We start from the raw sequence: 20,920 nt of genomic DNA, 5'->3' as shown, positions 1-20,920 counted from the left end.
TGGGGATTAAACATCTTTTTTGCTCACAAATCTACCCTTCACATCTCTGGTGTTAAGTTTATGAAGGCAACTTTAATTAACTAGATTATTGATCTGTCCGCCGCTTCGACATGCGGCATGAAAATGTTCCGAAATTTCTTGATCAGAAAGATGGCTTAGATCAATGATTTGATTTGAGTACAACATGCAGGCCGGTAGTTGTAATTAGCTTTATACGGCATGCGCCTGAGAGGGATCGGTACATGTTTTTCTTTGCACATAAGGATGTTCTAAAGACTTTGGGAATTTCCATTAGTATTATGATTGAGTGAATTTTCTTTATTTGTAAATATGATGTTTTAAATTTGATTTTTGTAAATGGCGAGTTTAATATCTAGTTATAACTAGCTGATTGGTTGATTTATTCCAAACTTGCTCGATTTTTGGGATTTTATATTTCTCTTTTACGGACTATTTTATGCAGATATAAGGTGCATACAATTTTACATTTATTTTTTCCCTTTCAATGGAAAAGATATGTTATTCATAATATAATAGAATAGTATAAAATCCAAACACGACTGTCCAAAACTAAAATTGCATGCCACAACAATACACTAACAAAAAAAAAAAAAAAAAAAAACCAATCTCATGGGATGGGTAACGGTTGGCGAATTTAAGGACAAGGCTCACTTTTTGTTCATTTTCAAGACATAGCAAAAATAGTCCTTAAAAAACGACATATTATGAACCGTCTATTTATTTACTATAGTTGATTAACTAAAAGATTTAATTTTAAGAGATATCTTTACAAAGTGACTTATAAAATGAATAATTTTAATCCTAAACAGAGAAATCTATAAATAAATTAAGAATCATTAGTAAATTAATGGGATAAAATAAGATACAACGGAAACGACGTGGACTAAAGTGGAATCTGAAGTAAATTAGTGGGACCAAAAGTGAATTCCGCCCCCTTGGATCTCAAAACTCCCAAACTCACCCTTTCCCCTTACTCAACGAGGAGGAGAATCCTGTATTTCGTCGACTCTGATTCCAGCCTCTCAAGGAGAACATCTTCTTCGGCGTGAGTTCTTCTAACATATCCATCTCTCAATTTTGTAATTCTGAGATTTTTTTTTTTTCATGGTGTTGAATTTTGATGATGACTCAACAGCGTTTGAATTCTACTGGATCAAATCAAATCAAATTCCCGATCAGAACCCCAATTTATTTGATAATTTTGCTATTTTGTTTCTTGCCATTAGGTTGATTTGTTTCCTCTCAAGTACCCATATCTCATTTTTGTGATTGTGTGTGATTTGTGTTGGGTTTGGAAGCTCAATTTTTTAATAAGAGTAGGAATGGTGGTATGCTACTTTATGGGAGAATCTTTTGCCCCAAAAAAGTTCTAATGAAATTCATGTGGTGGTAAGTGTTTGTTGTAAATGTACAAACTGGAGAGGAGCTGGCTGTTTCGCTGGTACATAATTTTCGTTTCGCGAATCGCAGATTATTCAGTTTTGATGTTTAGTTTGGTGCTAAATCCAAATTTTCTTGAGCATTCTGTAGTTTTGTGCCTACAATATATATGGGCAGGGCTGCAGAAGCGGATGGCCATTTTTTCGTTAACATAGCTTCTGGTAATTTGCTACTCTTAGTTCTCAAAAGCAGTATGATTTATCCAGTATCTGCTAAACAAAATTATGTTGTGTCGAACTATTCTTTATTCATTAGAGAAGTCAAAGAACAAAGCCACGCAATAGAGCGCGGGTTTAACAGTCGGTTTAATACCCCACCAATACAAAAAAAGTGGTCCTTCTCTCGTACCTGCTCATCTTTTCTCTGTTCTGAGGCAAGAGGAGAGCCCTAACCTTGCGTAGACCAACTGTAGGAATGAGGTGGATGAATACGAGTAGGAATGGTAGTATGGTATTATGGGTTGTGTGGGATGCATTTTATCTATTTATTTATGGAATTTGTGAAATTTGATTACTCTGTCAAACTAGAATTTTTGGCCCAAGGTTACGGTTTTATTTGTTGGTTGTGCTTAAGTTGATGCGTCATGCTTGAAATATTCAGAATGTGCATGTTTTGATTCTAATGGTGACAGCCTCTGTCCAAAAGACTAAGAAGGTGTGTCGTGTCGTCTCTGAAATTTTTGTTCAGATCTTATGTCTTGAAACTTCATTTGGTTATTGTATTTGAGTCAACAGACACGAAGGCTCATTGAAGCAAATTCCAAAACTTAGGAGGCTAACTTCCCATAAATGCTGAAAATTTATAGGAAAAATTCAGCTTAGGAATATAGTGTGTAATCGGTGTGGTGTATTCGTGCCACTGTGATTTTGCTTTCACTGAAGATCCTTTTTGTTCTTAGTTCTTTTTCCTTTGTGTTGATTTTTCAGCTTGTTATTTTGAAATACATTTTTTTCTGATTTTAAATTGCTATTGCTTGATTCAGTAGGATACTGTGATCATCTTCAAGCAGTGGAAACGAAAGAAAATGGAGGACAAGGGCAAAGGGAGCGAAAGATGGAACGGAGCCATAGGCAATTTGACAGAAATGGCTTTCAATTTGGAGTCACTCCAGAAGCTACTTCTTAAAAAGGCTGTCTTTGTTGAAGAAGAGACCTTTGGCAAAGCCTCACTGTGCTCTGAACAAGCTCGAGCCATCAAGGTTCTTGAACAAAGGGTAGAGAGTTTGGAAAGAGAACTTGATGCTGCCATTACAGCTGCTGCTCGTGCTCGGGCAGAAAAACGACAGGCTGAGGCAGCAGAAAAGGCTGCTGAGTTGCATGCGCAAGAAGTTACAAAAGAGCTCGAGAACACCTCAAAGGTATTTGAGCTGCACATGGAAGAGTTGCGTGCCAAACAAGAAGAGATCGCCAAGCGTGATAAGGAAATCAAACTTTTGGAAGCTATAATTCAGACACTTGGGGGAAAAGAATCGTCCTCGCATTCAAAAAGACGCTAGAATATCTGTGTTGTGAAATTTTTGTGTCAAGTTGGTTCTTTTTCTTTTTCTTGTAAATTTACATAGGAAGGAACAATTCAATGTGTCCACTTTCAAACATAAAAAAGTGTTTAATTCGACTGGCTAAGACAGCGTGTCTGTTCTGTTGCAAGTTCACATACCCTTGCTCATACAACAGATCAGTCTAGGATATGCTCTTGATTTACAAAAAGTAGTCCAAAAGCTCATTTAGCCGGAAAGCCCAATCCAAATATTTTGGAGCTGTGTGGATTAAATTATTGGCATGGTCCTAAAGAAGTAAAGCATAACTTGAAGCCCATATCCCCTTAGGATTCACCAATGGAAATGGACAATTCTAATGGCCTAGCTCTTAGTATTACGATACTTTCTTTTCTAGGAGCAATTTTTTGGGTGGTAGCAATTGAGTAGAAAAATTAATTCGCCACTCCAAGTAGGAAAAACACATCTTTAGTGGAGGTAGCAATTTAATTAGCAAATTAAGTAACAACTGAGTTTGTGTATTTACAAGGTCAATTGCTACTTCTTCAACATAACAAATCGAAAGTATTGTTTAATAAAGTATTTTAATCGAAAGTATCGTTTAATAAAGTATTTTAATCGAAAGTATTGTTTAATAAAGTATTAGAAAAATAAAACCAAACCCCCCCCCCACCAAAAAAATAAGGCATGCTTTAGATTATATTTTAAGATGAAGAATACGATCTGAAGAGTTGGTTGAATAGCGAATTGGAGTAAAAAAAATTTAGAGTAGCGTATAAGTGTCACATAGGTAAACAAAGGACACTTTTAGAAGATAATTTGCTAACTCTCTTGGACATGCTCAATATTGAAAGATGTCTAAAGTCGATCTTTCCTTTGTTGAGTAAAAAAAAAAAAAAAAAAAAAAAAACGCGCACAATTATTTTATACAACTACCCACTTATATCCAATATTTTACACTCCCGATATGTGATTTGTTGTTCTGAATAATTGCTTTAAAATTTTCTCCAAGAAATCCATTTTTCGTACCTTTACCAATATTGACTCTAGGGGCGTGACAACGATTTATGATGCACAATTACTCTAACCCACGTTTCGCTGCTGGATGTGTGATGTATGCCATACAATCACTCTTCTTTTGTGAATGTTGACCAATAGTTTCCATACGCCCAACTACCTTGAGGTTGAAGTACCTGTGATTGTGATAGCACCGTCAGCGAAAGGGAAAGCAGGTGCCAAAGTTTGGTCCAATTTATCTTAAGTACTTACATACACTCAATAGCAACACATTTGATCGCTAAATTTAATTAAATGCTTAAACTGAGTGATAGTTTACGTTGGATCAAATCTAGTAGCCAAATAAGCGTCAGCTATAAGGGTCTATAAGTGTCTGTAGGTACATTTAACGTCACAATGCATATAAGCACAAACCGACCTTATCCTGCATTAAAAACCTCGTTGATTTCTTGCGTTGAGCAACATTCACTTCACTTGAGCTGCCTCTTTCAGTTTAAGCTTTACCGTATGTCTATATCCTTATATGACGTGTATCATCACGCTCTCAGCTATCCATGCTGCACTTTCACCGTTTCTCAAGTCACGTTGTTTTATTTTTCTAATTGATTCACGTTTTCGTTGTTTTTTCGAACTGAGTTTAGTCAAGTTAATTACAACAACATGCTTCGTATTCCTAGTTCACCTAGTTCGATTGATCACAATACACTATCCCGTTCTTGCCGAATTGTATTGATCACACTACACTATCCCGTTCTTGCCGAATTGTACAGCAACGTAATACAAAATTGTAGATACTAATAACACATTCAAATAGGAATCAATTCGATGAATGTTTCAAATTCGAGTTACTGTGCTGTTGAATTGTCTGATTGGATGGACATAAAGTTAATCAGAATTTTGACGACTTATTACCCTGTCAACATCAGGAAATATGACCCGGATCCTCTTTGTGAAGATATCAATGACCCATCAAACATGTTCGTTTATCGTAAATTGTGTGATTAAAAATTATTTTAAAAATTATTATTTAAAATTAAATATAAACAATATTTAATAAAAAAGAATCGTTCAATATACCATGAATAAATACAATTCACAAATTTTCAAAAGAATCGTTCAATATACCATGAATAAATTCAATATACCATGAATAAATACAATTCACAAATTTTCAAAAGAATCGTTCAATATACCATGAATAAATACAATTCACAAATTTTAAAAATCCTTGCCAGAGATCTTATCGAAGAAAATACCACGTAACTTGTGAACAACTTCCAGTCTCTAACGCATGGAACTATTTAAAAAGTAGGTAAAATCCTATCAATAGATTTGACCATTGCACTTGCCGTGAAAAGTGATTTTCGCACGTTAATTCATTTTCTTTTTTAACTATTCATCAATCGTCTTCAAATTGAATAAATACAAACAAAATCAAATAGACAAAGAGCGTCCAGAAGGAAAAAAGACGGATAAATGTGAAATTCTAGCATATGTTATGAAGGAAAATATACACAATACCGTCAAACCCATATCTCAGATTTGCCAGAGAGATTCCATTCAGTGAATCAGTACAGCCAAAACAGTAAGAAAATATCTGAGAATCGATACACAAAATCTCTGACTCATGCAACGAAAGGCTGGAAACCATCCCTACACAGACCCCCCAAAACACACCAAATATAGTATTGACAGCTCGGCAAAAGTAAAACTTTTGGTTGGTATTTGGAAGCCAAGAAAATTTCACTCAGAAAATTAACCCATCTGTGCAATTTCCTCATTGGTGGCAGTGGCGGTGGTTGTTTGGAGCTGCTTTTGTGAAACAGGATACTTAATGCCATTGAGTTCAACCTTGCGCAGGGCAGCTTTGCCAAGATCAACACCACAAATGTCAGAGAGCCTGACCAGATAAAGCAGCACATCGGAAAGCTCTTCCCCCAGGTGCTGCTTTTCCTCCTCTTTCCAATCTGGCAGCCCCTTTGGAACCTCCCCTTTCCATTGAAATATCTCAGACAGCTCTCCCACTTCGCACACCTGAGATTTCATCAAAAAGGCCAGACCTTTGCATCAATTTATGAATAACATCCTTCTGGTTGTTTGGACAAAAAGTACAAGCCAATAAGCACTTCTGGGAAAAGGGTAACATAGAAAAGTGGGGCACTTGAAGATTTTGACATGACAAAAACGAAAAATAGAAAACATCTCTTTCCAAATTGCATAGAAAGTCAAATTTGAACATTTCACTCACCGCTTAACAAGTTCGAATTTGCTCTCTCCCAAGTAGATTAGATTGATTAGATTAATTAGAATATTGCTCGAATACGAGCAAAGTCACAAACTTTAAGAAAAAACTTAATTTGGGTGTCACAAACTTTAAGAAAAACTCAATTTGGGTTTTGTTAAGAGAGTGAAAAGGAATTGGAAACAAACAAAAATAAGAACCCACTTGAAGGCAAGAAGCGCGTGCAAAATACAAAAAAGAAGCCGGAAACCACAAAACCCCAATTTGTTTATTATCAAATATGCAAAAACCAAAATACAGTAAGTCAGCTGTGGTTAAATTTGGTCAAATATTTCACAATCCATTGATGAAAGTGAAAGCAAAAATATGAAAAAATGACAAAAAAATAGCAAAGCAATCAAATTTTTATTAATTTGGTTTCTCCCCATTTCATGGATTACCCGAATTATTAAACAAACACATATCAAATAGTTCATGGACATGAAAAATGGCATTAGAAATTATCAACCAGAAAAAAAACAGAAGAAATATTTATGGGGTTGGAAAGATGAACAAACCAGAGCTAGGAGAAGGTTTCTGGGGCTGTGGAACTGATCCCAGTTTCTCGCTTTGGCAAACTCAGCCATTTTGTTCTTGAGAAGATCAAGGGTGACATTTTCTCCTTCTGCAAAGCCAGTCATATTCTCTCTCTCTCTCTCTCTCTCTCTAGAAACAAAGGGAAATATGGAGAGTGATTACACGGAAAGGGGAGGAATTTAAAGAGGGAGGGAGCAGGAAAGATAAGACGGAGAGCGAGACAGCTAAGCTCTCTGCCCTCTCTGCATTAATATATCAGATTGCTAAAGGAGGGATCTCTATTTTTCTAAAAAAAAAAATGGGGACACATTTTCTATGGTTGAATTTAATTTTAACGAAATTGTGTGGTCTGTGTTTTAATCTTAACCTCGTAATTTCATTAAACCCAATCTAACGGTGAGGAGCGTGGTTTCATTTTTTTGAAAAAATGGAAATCCCTCTCCTTAAGCAATCTATTTAATATATTGAGTTCATGATGAGAAAATATTTACATTTTCTTTTTGGGATTCTCCTATATACCGCTGTTTGTTTTTAGAATAATTCTCAACCTACTACTGTCAAGTTTCGTAAAATTTTAACTTTCTTATTTAAAGTTTTTTTATTCCATTTTAATGTTTAAGATTTAAATTTTGAGATATTTTTATTCTTTTATTTCTGTTTAGAATTCAGTTAATTGATAATGTGGCATGCTACTAGATAAAGATTATGCAAAAACGTGGAACTATAGGCCTATATGAACATATAAAACAATTAATTATTAGAGTATTCTTATTACTTTTAAGTGATAGTAACGCCCACCACTTTATTTATTAATTATATTTTATTATTTAATTGAGTCTACTTGGCATAATATGGCCAGATCAATAAGTCGCGATTCACAAAGTTGGCGGGTCATCTTCCCACGTTAATTGAACAATTGACAAAAATATTAAGGATAGAATAATTGACAAAAGTGTTGAGGGCAGAATGAAAGTGACACAAAAATAAAACTTTAGATATGAAAATAAAATAAAAGAATTTTAGTTATAGAAAATGTAATGTGTAACTAAATATTGAAATTGAATTTGGTGAGTTTTTGCTAAACTTTTTGTTAAAATAGCCGAACAAACTCATTTAGTTAAGGTATTTTATTTTATTTTATTTTTAAAAAATGACAATTGGTAATAAGCTACGGTTATTCACTCTTTTTGGAAGTCGGAAGACTCGCAGAGGCATTTCAGCATCTTCTTGACCACAAGTCTGACTTTTACACCAGCAACAAATTTCAAACACGAAACCTCAAGTTTTTAGATCCTCTATGTGGCTGAACAACATGGGTATAAATCCTTCTTCTTCCCTCTTCTTTACATTAACAACAAAAAACAACACATACTTGGGAAAATAAGGCGTTACTTTGGAAGGGGGGGATAAGAAATTTTTATCGGTGGTGGGAGCAAATTACGTGGCATCTCCCTCTTTCCTGTAAAAGCAAGCGGTTGACACAAATACACTGTCATTGTAATATTTTTAGATGTTAAAACAGAGTGTATTTTTGCTCATCATTATTTAATGTGGTGTATACTCATCATTTTATTTATCATCATTAGATGAGTTTGAATTTCGAGATTCATGTAGTGGATATGAACAAATCTCAAAATTCAAACTCATCTAATAGTGATAAATAGGGTAGTGTGCATACACCACACTAAATGATGATAAGCAAAAATGCATTCGTTAATACAAATATTATGTAGATAAAAGTTGACATGTAAGTTTATGAGCATGTACGACACAATCGTTGTACAAGTGATATGTAAGTTCATTGTACGAGTGATATGTAAGTTAATCTCTAATTATAAAGTATATTAGTAAAAAAAAAATTACTCAAAACTATTAGTATTTGAATTACAAAACTTTGTGTTTATGATCAAAATCATTCATATTATCAATCACATTGTAAAGATCATCTCCACAAAAAATCAATTAAAATTAAGATCGTTTAGTCAATTTATTCTAGAAAATACATAGATTGTTCATATTACATTTACCAATTCCGTTCATTTATTTTCTATACAGTTCGATGATTAAACGATCTTATTTTTAATTGATTTTTTGCATATGGAATCTTTACATAATGATTTATAATATGAACGGTTCTTATTATAAAACTGAAATTCTATAAAATAACAACAAATAATTTTGAATACGAGTTTCTACCCATTATTTGAGTAGCCATGAATTGTTAATATTGGAGTGAAATGGTAACGTGATTTACCTATTTAATGGAATAAAGTTTCATTGGTGTTATAGTGACGTCACCTGTTACATAACTGTTTTCGCCCACACGAAAAATTGATAAAGAAATAGAGAAGTCGTTGTTTATAATGGGCACCGGCTACTGGCAATTGTGTTGTACGAAATGGACACGTGTCGGTTGGCATGATTCTCTGATTGGGAAAGGGATCTCTGAATCATTTTCATCAAATCCACCTAATCAAACAATCTGGATCTTTAAAATTTGATCTAATGGTTAGAAACAGAGAATCTCTTTAAAAGTTATAATAACTTTAATCGTTGGATCAAATTTCAAAAATCTAGATTGATTGATTGGATAAATTTGGTAGAAAAGATCCTTAGAGGATCCCATTCCCTCGGCTTGGTACGTGGTGAGCCACGTGTGCTCTGTAGGGACCCATGTGTTCTGCATCTTCGAACTCTCATTGGAAATTGACCCGATCCCCTAATATATGGGAGAAAATGGTTCCCACACAGTGTCCAACTGTTGGTGCATGAGACTTCTGAGCCTGCCATGTCACCCTTCAAGAGTTTGAGTATCAATCTACAAGTCCAGCACAGTACCAGAGAGACTTTGTATATTCAAGGGCCAGTTTTGAATTTTCAATTCAAGGCAGAAATTTGTGTACCCTACGTTAGCCAAAATCTGGTTATATACGAAAGTATTGTGTTTGGGTTTTTGAGGTTGAGAACGAGTAGGAAAAATGCATTGAGTCGATGTTAGAGTAGTTAAAACGATATTGTCTTGAATACGGGTCAACAATTATCACGATTCGTTAAAGATTCAATACTGTATCACTTCGATTTCTTAAAGAAAAGAAATTGGGTAAGATAAACCAACAACATTTTTCAAATACTCAACCAATATGCTGATAGAGATCGGAGATGACGTAAAAAGTTAACAAGTTAATGGAATTTATGATTCAGCATTTAGACGAGTGTTGCTTGAATCTTTTCATGAGCAAATTGTGTTGAGTCTTCTTGATGTGGATTTCATATTAATGTATGTCTTGTGATGTCCCAATCAAAATGTGTAACTTTGACTCATTTTTTCAAAAGCTCATATGTAAGAATTTTTATTGTGACGGGAACACGAATGGTAGTACATCACGTGTTTTCACGTAAGAGGTGAAAATTTTATTTTTTAAGTTATTAACTTTTTAACAAACATATCTCATCATTTGTATAGTGACATGTGATGTACCATCCCGTATACCGGTCACACTGAAAAATCTCTCAAACCAACTCTAATGGTTGGGCTAAAAGCCAAATTTTTTAGCCCAGAAAATTTAGCTTTTAGCCCAGAAACAGCTTTTCTGTTACAACCCTTTTGGCTTAAAATTTTAGCTCGAGATTATAATTAAAGAATGAATTTAGGTTTTTTTTTTTAAATTAATTTTTAATAAATAAATAAATATGTAGACTATCGTAAATTAATTTTATGAATATTTTTATCTAAAAATATTTAAATTCCAATAAATATTGAAAAATTACTAAATTTTTCATAAAGCAAGTCTTTAACTTAATGCAACCGATAATTCATAAACCACATAATTAATAAACTACATAAACTTAATACAAACAACAATTAATAAACTTAATTAATAAAGCACATAATTTATACACTACATAAACTTAATAATCGTATCCACCATCTTCACTTGATGATGGACTTCGCGATTGAATTAGGATATAGGGTTAAGAGTACCACGTAAGAACTTCTTCCTCTCTAGAGTGTATTTGTTGAGGTCCTCCATCATCAAATTAACTTCAAACCCATGCCAAGTATAAAGCCACATCTTCCTCACAGGTCCAATTACGACCTCTAATATGCTCTCTTGCCATGTTGAATAATTTGGAAATTGAAAGAAATGGTAGAAAGATAAATTGGAAGAATTGTAGGAGAAATTTGAGTTTTGTGTGGATGTTTGAACAAATACATAGGTATTTATAGAGTTTTTGGGTGAATTTTGAGTTAAATAATTTTTTTTAATTATTTTAGCCGTTGGATTTAAATTTGGGCCGTTAGATCTTTTTTTTTTTACCGTTAGATTTGATTATATTCGATCTTAGCCGTTGAATTCAATGTATTTTAAAATAACCTATTATAAAAAAATGAAATTTGAATCTAGACTGTTGGATTAACCAACGGTCCTTATATCACAGCCCTTGGATGTAATTATAGCCATTGGGAGCCCAAGTGGGTGGCCGACACATAGCCTGACAGAGGGGCCCACCCTGTCAGGAAACCCTTGCAGGCGCACGCGTGTGGCGTGTTGGAGCCTGGACGAGACTGGCCCAATTGCCAACGAGTCCACTCACACAGGGGGGAATTTGGCCCAGCTTTATCATTTGGCTTTTAGCCCAATGTTTTAGCTTAGGTTGGAGAGTGTTTGAGGGGGAAATTTTGGAAGAAAATTTGGCATTTAACCCACCATTGGAGTTGGCCTCATAGGTAAGATGTGAAGTCAGCAAACCTGAAGACAAATGTGATGCGACTCAAGCACATATTTGTTGCATGCGAAAATTAAAAGAAAATGCATGTGAAGGAATAGAAACACGAATCTCTCTAGGCTTGACTTTGACGAATGGCTCGCATGGAACTTCATTCCACACACCTTTCCTTGTACAAAAACGTTAGGCAAGATGCACGCCCAAAGGTTTGAGTGCATGTGTACATGAAGATTAGGCAAGCAATGATAGGTGCAATTGTAGTCAAAATTGAGAAATAACAAGTTACCTTAACCAATGAGTTATTGTATAAGACAATAAAACTACGTGACGTGCAAGCAATGATAGGTGCAATTGTAGTCAAAACTGAGAAAAGTTACCTTAACCAATGAATTAATGTATAAGATAATAAAACTACTTGACATGCTGATTTGACGTTGCAAGTTACATATGCATGCACATTTTTCTTCATTCGATCGTTGGATCTTTATGTCATGTTGCTTGAGCTATTATTTGGTTAATTGCAAGAGAAATCAAAAGCTAAAAGATTTACCATTAGCTCTACTACATACAAAAGTATTGTGTGTGAGACCTCTCGTGACATTCACTGAACCAATATACAATGTTCTGTATATGATTCGAGCCCGCCATACCCAAAAACAGTAAAAAAAAGGGGAAAAGAAAATTGAAAGACAATTACATCACTAAAACAATAATCATTGTGGTCTAGTATTCCTGAGGATGTTTATATGGTGAGAGAGGCAGCAAAGTGCATATCTAATTTAGTCGCAACTAAATCTACAGATCATGTAAGCAGATCTTTATTAGAATACTTTAGATTGTCTATCCTCATCATAAGAATATATATAAACCCTAGCTAGAATATATTATATGGGTAATATTCATATATATATGCACCTCACATATATTATAATATATATATATATATATATATATATATATATATATATAACCCTAGAAGATTTTAGATATGTGACATTCATATATGTATGGTAATGTTTTGCTTTAGAATATTATGCAGCAGTTTTATAGTTTCTGTGTGGGGTGAGAGAGACCTGGGAAATAAGGCAACGCATTAATATCTTATATCTTACGTTTTGTGTTCAGAAAAAATGGGAGATTAAAAATAGAATTGTGTACCAACTAGTAATAGTGTATAATATATTTTTCTCTATCTGAGTTAGGAGAGATTTTTCAAAGTGACCGTCACACGAGGTGGTACACCACATGTCACTATATAAATGATGGGATTTGTCTGTTAGAAAATTAATAACTCAAAAAATAAAATTTTTCACCACTTACATAAAAACATGTAGTGTACCATCCGTATTCTCGTATGAGACTATGTAACTGTCATTTGTGGTTTAAAACAGTCTTCCACTCTTCAGAATAAAACATGGAATCGCGTTTCAAATGAGACTATATTATAATCTCATTTGCTGGTTCCAATTACGACTAAACACTAAAAAACGAGGATAGCTAGTTAGGCACACGAAGTGTCATTTTCGCCAAACTCTCAAGACCAATTGGGTTGCATGTAATCTGATCTCTCTCTCTCTATCTGTTTCTGGGGATCATTAATCAAATTAGCCCACGCGTATTAGGCATGCTAAGCACCACTTAGAGGCAATGATCATCTTTTCTTGGTAACAAAGTGGAGTAAAGGCTCTATTACAGCACTATAAACACACCAATCCATGTCCATCCCCAGCTACCAGGCCAATGGTAATCTTTTCATGTTGCTAACTTGCTATACATTCCTCACCTTAGAAATGAACTCACTATGATGTAGGCACGGACACATGATACAAAATGGAGTAGGCTGAACTTTTAAGTTAATTTTTCCAGGATGGAAATTTTGTTAGTGTTATATGTTTTTATGACATTTTCCAAAATTTACTTTTACGTGTTAAACCTACATCCTCATCTCATAAAGAATCATATGAAAACATAAATTGACCATAAATAATTCTATTAAAACAAAACAACGATAAGAAGAGAAGCAGGAGGTGAAATGGTGAGGTACGGTGGTTATGAGGTAGTATCGGGTGAGTCGAGTATTGAATTCACTGTTCAGTAATTGAAAGGACTTTTAAATATATCATGTACACATTTTTTATCATGTTTGGTATAAAAGTTGGAAGTGCTTGAAGTGTTTCTTTTGAAGAAACATATGCTGTGTAAAAGCATTTTTACTGAAAATACTTCTAAACATAAATTATGTTTAAATAAGCAGTTTCAAACGAGTTAATGACCTAACTAATGAACGTTACCGATTACCTTCATTTTTTTTTCTTATGCAAGAGATGCAAGTGAAGAAGTTGTCGAGTTGTCATATCGTGAGACTAGTAGAAAGTTAATAGAAGATCAACCAATCAAAAAAAGAAAGTGAATAGAAAAGGTCCGGGGACCATACTTGTCTGACACTCATCCCAGTTACGTCCCATTTGTTTATGTTCATAGATTCCTGGTTTCATGGGCACGGGAAGCTTCTCAGAACCAGTGAGAGTCAAAGTGATCATACTCCCAAAAGCAACAGATCAATCATGCATTCATGTTAGATTTGAATACACACACACAGATAAGGGATTTTTTTGGGCATAAAAAAGTGAATATATTATGGAGAGAGAAGGATTATTCACATGCTCATGAAAGATCAGAAGATACCTCAAAGACCCTAATTATATAGAGCCCTTTTGACAAATTACTGGCCTCTCTTCACTCTCTATAGCTTTCCACAAAATCTGGGGTTTTTTTTTTCAGTCATAGTCGTAGTCTTTAGGGAAAAATATAAAATTGTGTCACCATCCAAATTTTAGATGGACAGAAAATTGTCATGGACCGAAAGCAAATATCTTTTAACCGAATTGTGTTATCATCATCACAAGTTTTCAAAGATTAGGATTGGAATTTGGTGTAGCCAATTTTTCTGCTTTGTAACAAAGTAGCAGTTACAAAGGAGACTTTGACCGTCACGGACTTTTAGGTGGGCACTTGTGAAGCCACAGTAGTAAGACTACTAAAATTTTCCGGAGGGTACATGTGAATTTGTGATCATGCAGCTAAGAATTTTTTTTTTGTCTAACCTTTTCTCGTCGACTAATTGACATTTTCATCTTACAAGATAGAAGGAATCGTTTCTCAGTCTTTTTAAATGATTGTTAATTGTTGACCGATAAGATTTCATTGTGTGTACTGTATGATCAATTAAAAGTCGATTAAAAGGCTAAAGTCATCTGGATATTTGCAAATTCGGGAAGTAATTTCCAGACTCCACTTTCTTCCCCGGCACTACTTCCTTTCTACTCTTACAAAATTTTTTTTAGTACAATAATATATTTTACACTAAGGAAAAGGAGAAGTTCGATTAAGCTACACAATAGGCAACTTAATTTGGTATCAAATTCGCTATCGACGATATTCGAACCTAAAACTTTTCAATTACAAGTAAAAAGGAATACCATAAACCCTAGTACTGAGTGACATTATTACTCTTACAATTGTATTGAACACTTGTACTGAATAAAACAAAAGTGAATCGATAATATAAACAAAGGCATGGGCGCACCAATATAACGAAAATGTGAAATTACCATCCTACAAATAATTATCCATTCTTGGCCCAATCAACTGCATCGGAACCCCTCTTTTATGTAAGAAGAATCAGGGTCCAATACACATTCTAAAGCCTAAAGCCTGAAGTGATGATTTTCAAACTAGGCTCAATGTAATGACATTTTAATCTTTGAAATTTCAACAAGGGCTAAACCCTAGCATGTGTCTGTTCATTAATTCTGTACCACCTGAGATCCATGAAGCGCCAACATTGTCATTCACTCAGGTTCTAATGCGTGGATTAGCAACATCATATAATTGCACACTTGTAAAATTCCTCCGCTGTCCATGCGCATACAATATTTTAGCCGAACAGCAAGCGAAAAAGGGAATTTGATGGAAACATGCCAAAAAATGAAAAAAGAAACTGCAGTAAGAGTAAGAAGGCCAAGTGCATGAAAAGAAAGAGTAAGAAGGCCAAGTGCATGAAAAGACGCGAAAAAGGGAATTTGATGGAAACATGCTAAATAAAGAAGAAACTGCAGTAAGAGTAAGAAGGCCAAGTGCATGAAAAGCTTTTAGCGACTGGTGTTGATGCAGGACAAAATCAAGGGTATTGAGGAGAGAGGAATAGATAATTTGGGATTCACTCAATCAGGGACAAGGGAGCTCACTTACGTCACTAATCTTAGATTGGCTCACACGATCAAGTCAAATGCTTGATTGATGTAGGAGAAATCACTCACTTCAATTTCACAAAGCAAAATATATTTTAATTTATTCAAGTCTTCCTAAATATACATATGGAGTCCTTTAAATAGAGAGATCACAAACATTGGTAGCATAAATACTTATTACTAACGATTATAGTTACTAGAAACCTAATAAAACATAGCTTTGAAATATGAAAAGCCACAAACAATCAAATTTAATATAAAAACTATATTTAATGTCGTGCATTGCATCATACTTCTCTTCTCGAAAAAAACTCGTCCTCGAGTTTTTAGGTGACTTTTGGAAGGCCCTTCAAACTTTTCCATAATAGATACAATAGCACAAGAAATTTACAAGTGTTCGGAATCTTGATCCATACTCTTTCGTCAAATAGATAAGCTCGAAATGGCACATGACTCCAATGGTAAGCAATGCTTCTCTTCTTCAAAGGCTTTCTTCTAGCCAAATCATCATGATAAAGAAATTTATCGCACATATAATCATGAATATCAGAGTAAGTAGTTTTTGCCCAATGTAGAAGTTGTGTATTAATTAAGTCTGAATTTACCACCTCGCTCATAAATCGTAAAGTTTCCTTCACATCCACAATTTTTACTTGGTGCTCAACATTCAAGAAACTACCTTCAAGAATCTCATTGATCATGTGAATAACAATATCATCTTCTAAGAAATTATACAAACTTGAGGAGTATAGCTTGCTTACCTCACTACCATCCTCATCAACTTCATTCACAAAACGATTATTGACTTTGTCTTCATCAATGTACTCATCATAAATTGGTGGTAAATTCCAATCGATGAAACTAGTTTCTTCGTCAGTGTGCTCTTCAAACAAATTGTAAATCACAGCCATGGTCTTCAACCGCAGCGGATAACCTGCTTTGATACCACTTGATGCATGACAGAACCAAGGGTATCGAGGAGAGGGGAATAGATAACATGGGATTCACTCAACCAGGGGCAACGAAGCTCCCTCACATCACTAATCGTGGATTCGCTCACACGACCAAACCAAATGCTTGATTGGAGAAGGAGAAATCACTCTTGAATTGCACAAAGCAAAATATATTTTAATTCATTCAAGTCTTCCTAAACATACATATGGAGTCCTTTAAATAGAGAGATTACAAACATTGGTAGGATAAATACTTATTACTAACAATTATAATTACTAGAAACCTAATAAAACATAACTTTGAAACATGAAAAGCCACAAACAATCAAATTTAATATAAAAACTATATTTAATGTCGTGCATTGCATCAGGCGTTGCATGCATGTTTGTACAAACTGCAAAATGGGTCCTCATTTTCTGCCTTTATTGTTTTCAGTTCTGTTATTTTCTGCGGGTTAAAGGTATCGTACCAGATTGCCCATGTGAACCTTTGTTTACTTATGGCCCAATTCTAGGACCACCCTCCACTTTCATTTCATGTCTGCATTTTCTATCTTGCAGAGAGTTGAAGGCCTCACTACTTGTTCTTAGTCACTTGGATTCAAAATCTAAAGTTCTTAGTTTGTTTCCATTCTAGTATCTTGGGAAGGAGATGGAAGACCGAAAGTCGAATTGTTGTTAAATTGATAATGGTAAGCACTCTATCATTGAAGCTACGATTTGTATGAGTTGTCGAAATTAAAGCCGATGGCGCTAATTTATCTCAGTGGAGAAAAATAATCATGTTTATACACCCTGGTGTGAGTTTGATCCTCACCGATATCCCTACCCCTTAACAATAAAAACGTTCTTTTGAAAATATGACCTTAGCCCATAAAACTCCAATTTCTTTACAAACAATCCAACATAATTTTTTTTTTTTTTACATGAATAAAATTCGGTGATCACTAGACTCCACATAAGCAAATTAATTAATTCTATTTGACTTTACACATTTTGTATCTTTCGGATGCCTAAAATATTGTTATAATTTTAATGTAAATAGTTAATTGTATGCGGATTTGAAATGAGATATTAATGATTCTCCAAAGGAAAATACATTACTTATTGGGAAATTTTATTTAAACTCGTATTACCTCACTCTAAATCCAACATAAACTTTAAATGTGAATTGTCTTTTTATCCAATTGCATAGCAGATTTGAGTTTTTGTTGAAAGTTTAAACATAGTGAATTTTTGTCTGAAAAATATAAGTTGTAAGGGCCTATATTTAAAGAACAAAAATTTTTTTTACTTCGAAGTCCCATAGAGTGAGGAGAATATAAAGTGGGAGTTTTTGTGATATATGACATAGTAATTCAAATTTACTCATAGTAATTTAAATTTACTTGTGGCATCAACAAATGGGAAACACAAATTATGAACTAAGAAATGGAAGGCAAAATTAGGTGTTCCTATTCTCCTAGATACTTTTGGCATCCTACTTTTTTTGAGAATGTGAGTTTTTAACTCAAAATCAATCGGCAGTAAGTTGAGATGCACAAAATTATTTAATTTATCATGTTAAAGCTTTAATTTTCCGACGTGAAGGTACACACTCTCACTGACGAAGCCAATGAAAGTTCAAGAGGATCACTTGACCCTTCTCACTTCCAAGTTTTTGTTACATGATTGTTTGTATTTGGTTTTTTATATCAATTTTTTTTAAGGTTTTGACCCTTCTGATCTATTGAAAAGTATGATAATTTGATTCTTTGACCTGTATCCTTAGAGATGTAGCTCGTGAATGAAATTTACCATTTTGTATTTTTTTTTTCCTCTAATGTGTCAACGATGAATGATTAGCGAATCACATAACCCTGATTATACAATTTAAGTCTAATCATGTCACAATAGGAATGTAAAAGTTAATATACAAAATACATTTAAAATCGTCATCAACGAACTTTCAAACTATGATTTTGTGTTATTTTATAAATTCGTAATTTTTTTTTTCTCTTTCACTTTAAGCTTCTACATATTAATTAAGGTTGACCCCTCATGGTGGAATTTCAGGTTTTGCCACTGCACACTCAACATCTCTGAGTTCTGAATTTGGCAAATAACAAAGAGAGAAATACAGTGGAAAAAACATGACTTGGTAAACCAAAACTTGATGAACTTTCCTTCATTAAAAAATCCAGAGTAGATAACAACAGCCAATTTAGGACAACCCCATTGAACTCAATTCTGCTACACCAGCAAAAATGGGAATCTTTTTTCCTTCAAAGGTTGGAAATTTTGGATTCTGAAGGACGATTGAATCTACTTTGAAACAAAGTCCCTACTCATCTCTCAAACCCACAAATGTGAAGTCCTAATATTTTACCTATGACAAACACATCTGTAGTGGTATGCACTATGGATGGGGTCATTTCCCTCCACAGGGACTTGCTCAGCTCTGCACTTGTACTTGCACCCTCTGCATTCATTGTAAGTGCATGTTGGTGCTGTGGATCCAATCATCAGTCTCCTTGCATAGTTCATCCTTTCCTTGCTTCTCTATATCGTCAAAATTATAAAGAATCATTGTCAGCAAAATATATCAGAAAATTTATGCTCCTTTTATTTTGATTTATTTATTTGTTTTATATGCCTGTCTATATTCATCACCTGCTTTGGTTTTTCTCCTTGTGATGTAGAGAAATCATTGACCCTTTGATTGTGTGGAAGTTCTGCTACTTGAGTTCTGGACCCTGCAGCAACAATGAAACCTTAAAATCAAAATGATGAACACAAAAAACAAACTTGGCAGAAGTAATGCTATCAATGCTTGGAAATTTGGTGGCTGGGAGCAAGGAAGAAAAAAAAAGGGGGAGAATTTTGGGCATCTAACACCCATTTAGACCAGGTGACTAGGTCAGTGTGCCCGCCCATGTACCTAAGTTGAAATCCTCGTTCCCGTATTACAATAGTTTAGACTATCGTTTTTATAAAAATACAATATTTGAAAAAACCAAGAAGCTGGAGTCAAACATTGGGCAACAACCAATTTGGAAAAAGGCAGAATTTTTAATTTTAATTTTATGAAAGAAAGAATTTAGATAACAAAAGGGAAAGAAGGGAAGAGTTTAATTAGCAATGGATAACCTTGTACAACATAAGCTGCAAAGAGTAAAAGTGTTGTGAAGAATGGTAAGAGTAGTTTAAGTCTTGTGGATTTGGCCATCTTTTTCCTTTTCCCTTTGAATGAGAGATGAAATATTTGTGGTCAATATACTGGAAGGATAAGAAGTGAAGGAGAAGGAGAGGGAGAGGTGTGTCGCAATGAGCTAAGTTACTGAACCAGTGAAGAGATAGGGTGGCAAAAATCTGTGCAGTACTCAGACTCGGAGGGAGGCACACACGCTCCTACAAGTTAAGGACCCCTTGGTACTATATAACCTAGAAATTATGCCTCTTCGCTCAGAACCCGTGGGAGTATATAAGGGAATCTTTGGTGTGAATTGACTGTAATTCCCATAGCTTATGATGTCATGCTAGGGATGGCAACGGGACGGGGCAAGGACGGGGGTGCCCATCCATTCCCCGTCTTTGATAGATAGCGATTCACCACCCCCCAAATTGTGTTCATATTCATATTTTTTAAGAAAAACTAACGAAAGTCCAAAAAAACCTTAGTTTTAATGAACAAAGAGAAATAAATGTATAGTGAATAGTACCAGGGAAAGGTAAAAATGTGGTTTTTCGTTAAAAGTGAACAATACCGGAAATATTTTGTTAAATCTCCATTTTTAATCTAGAATTTGCCCGCCTCCACGGGGGTTAGTATGTCCAAACCTGCACCGGTCAACCGGCTTATCTTTAAATTTTATTTAATTAGTGTATTTTCTACTCATATGTATATATAAAACAAGAAATTAATCATTATACAAGTGTGTAACATGAAAAGCTAATAAAAGGTTTATTTGGAAGTACTTTTAAAATGAATGAAAGTGCTTTTGAAAAAGATGATTTTGAATTCCAAAAGCACTTGAAATGCTTCATGCAATATGTACCAGTTGTGTATTTCATGCAATAAGCACTTCAAATGCTTTTCCAAGATTCACTTGGATTATTACTAAGGATTAATACCAAAAATATTTTCACCAAAAAATTTAGCCATTTTAAAAGCTAATAAAAGATGGCTTGTTTGGAAATGCTTTTAAAATAATTGAAA

The 20,920-nt window shown here is 34.3% G+C and overlaps 3 protein-coding genes across 4 annotated transcripts; 1 reads left to right on the top strand and 2 right to left on the bottom strand.

The window, feature by feature from the left end:
* Positions 1 to 935: 935 nt before the first annotated feature.
* On the top strand, positions 936 to 3,075 carry LOC137726805 (uncharacterized). 2 transcript variants are annotated; one of them, XM_068465766.1, is made up of 2 exons: positions 936 to 1,066; positions 2,444 to 3,075. In XM_068465766.1, the coding sequence occupies exon 2, from the start codon at positions 2,486 to 2,488 to the stop codon at positions 2,954 to 2,956; it is 471 nt and encodes a 156-aa protein (XP_068321867.1). In that variant the 5' UTR covers positions 936 to 1,066; positions 2,444 to 2,485; the 3' UTR covers positions 2,957 to 3,075. The 2 variants fall into 2 exon arrangements, with proteins under 2 accessions (XP_068321867.1, XP_068321868.1); XM_068465767.1 differs by lacking the exon at positions 936 to 1,066 and adding an exon at positions 1,492 to 1,622.
* A 2,363-nt stretch (positions 3,076 to 5,438) lies between these two features.
* LOC137726170 (uncharacterized) lies at positions 5,439 to 7,024 on the bottom strand. The gene is made up of 2 exons (XM_068465050.1): positions 6,773 to 7,024; positions 5,439 to 6,007 (listed from the first exon to the last, which is right to left on the bottom strand). Exons 1-2 carry the CDS (start codon positions 6,893 to 6,895, stop codon positions 5,729 to 5,731), a joined length of 402 nt encoding a protein of 133 aa, XP_068321151.1. The 5' UTR covers positions 6,896 to 7,024; the 3' UTR covers positions 5,439 to 5,728.
* An 11,658-nt stretch (positions 7,025 to 18,682) lies between these two features.
* On the bottom strand, positions 18,683 to 20,055 carry LOC137726828 (EPIDERMAL PATTERNING FACTOR-like protein 9). The gene is made up of 3 exons (XM_068465783.1): positions 19,852 to 20,055; positions 19,375 to 19,457; positions 18,683 to 19,263 (listed from the first exon to the last, which is right to left on the bottom strand). Exons 1-3 carry the CDS (start codon positions 19,928 to 19,930, stop codon positions 19,087 to 19,089), a joined length of 339 nt encoding a protein of 112 aa, XP_068321884.1. The 5' UTR covers positions 19,931 to 20,055; the 3' UTR covers positions 18,683 to 19,086.
* Positions 20,056 to 20,920: the final 865 nt, after the last annotated feature.

Source organism: Pyrus communis, chromosome 2 (genome assembly GCF_963583255.1).
Source record: "Pyrus communis chromosome 2, drPyrComm1.1, whole genome shotgun sequence".
In the NCBI taxonomy this organism is placed as follows: domain Eukaryota; kingdom Viridiplantae; phylum Streptophyta; class Magnoliopsida; order Rosales; family Rosaceae; genus Pyrus; species Pyrus communis.
This window is presented reverse-complemented; position numbering and strand designations above follow the sequence as displayed.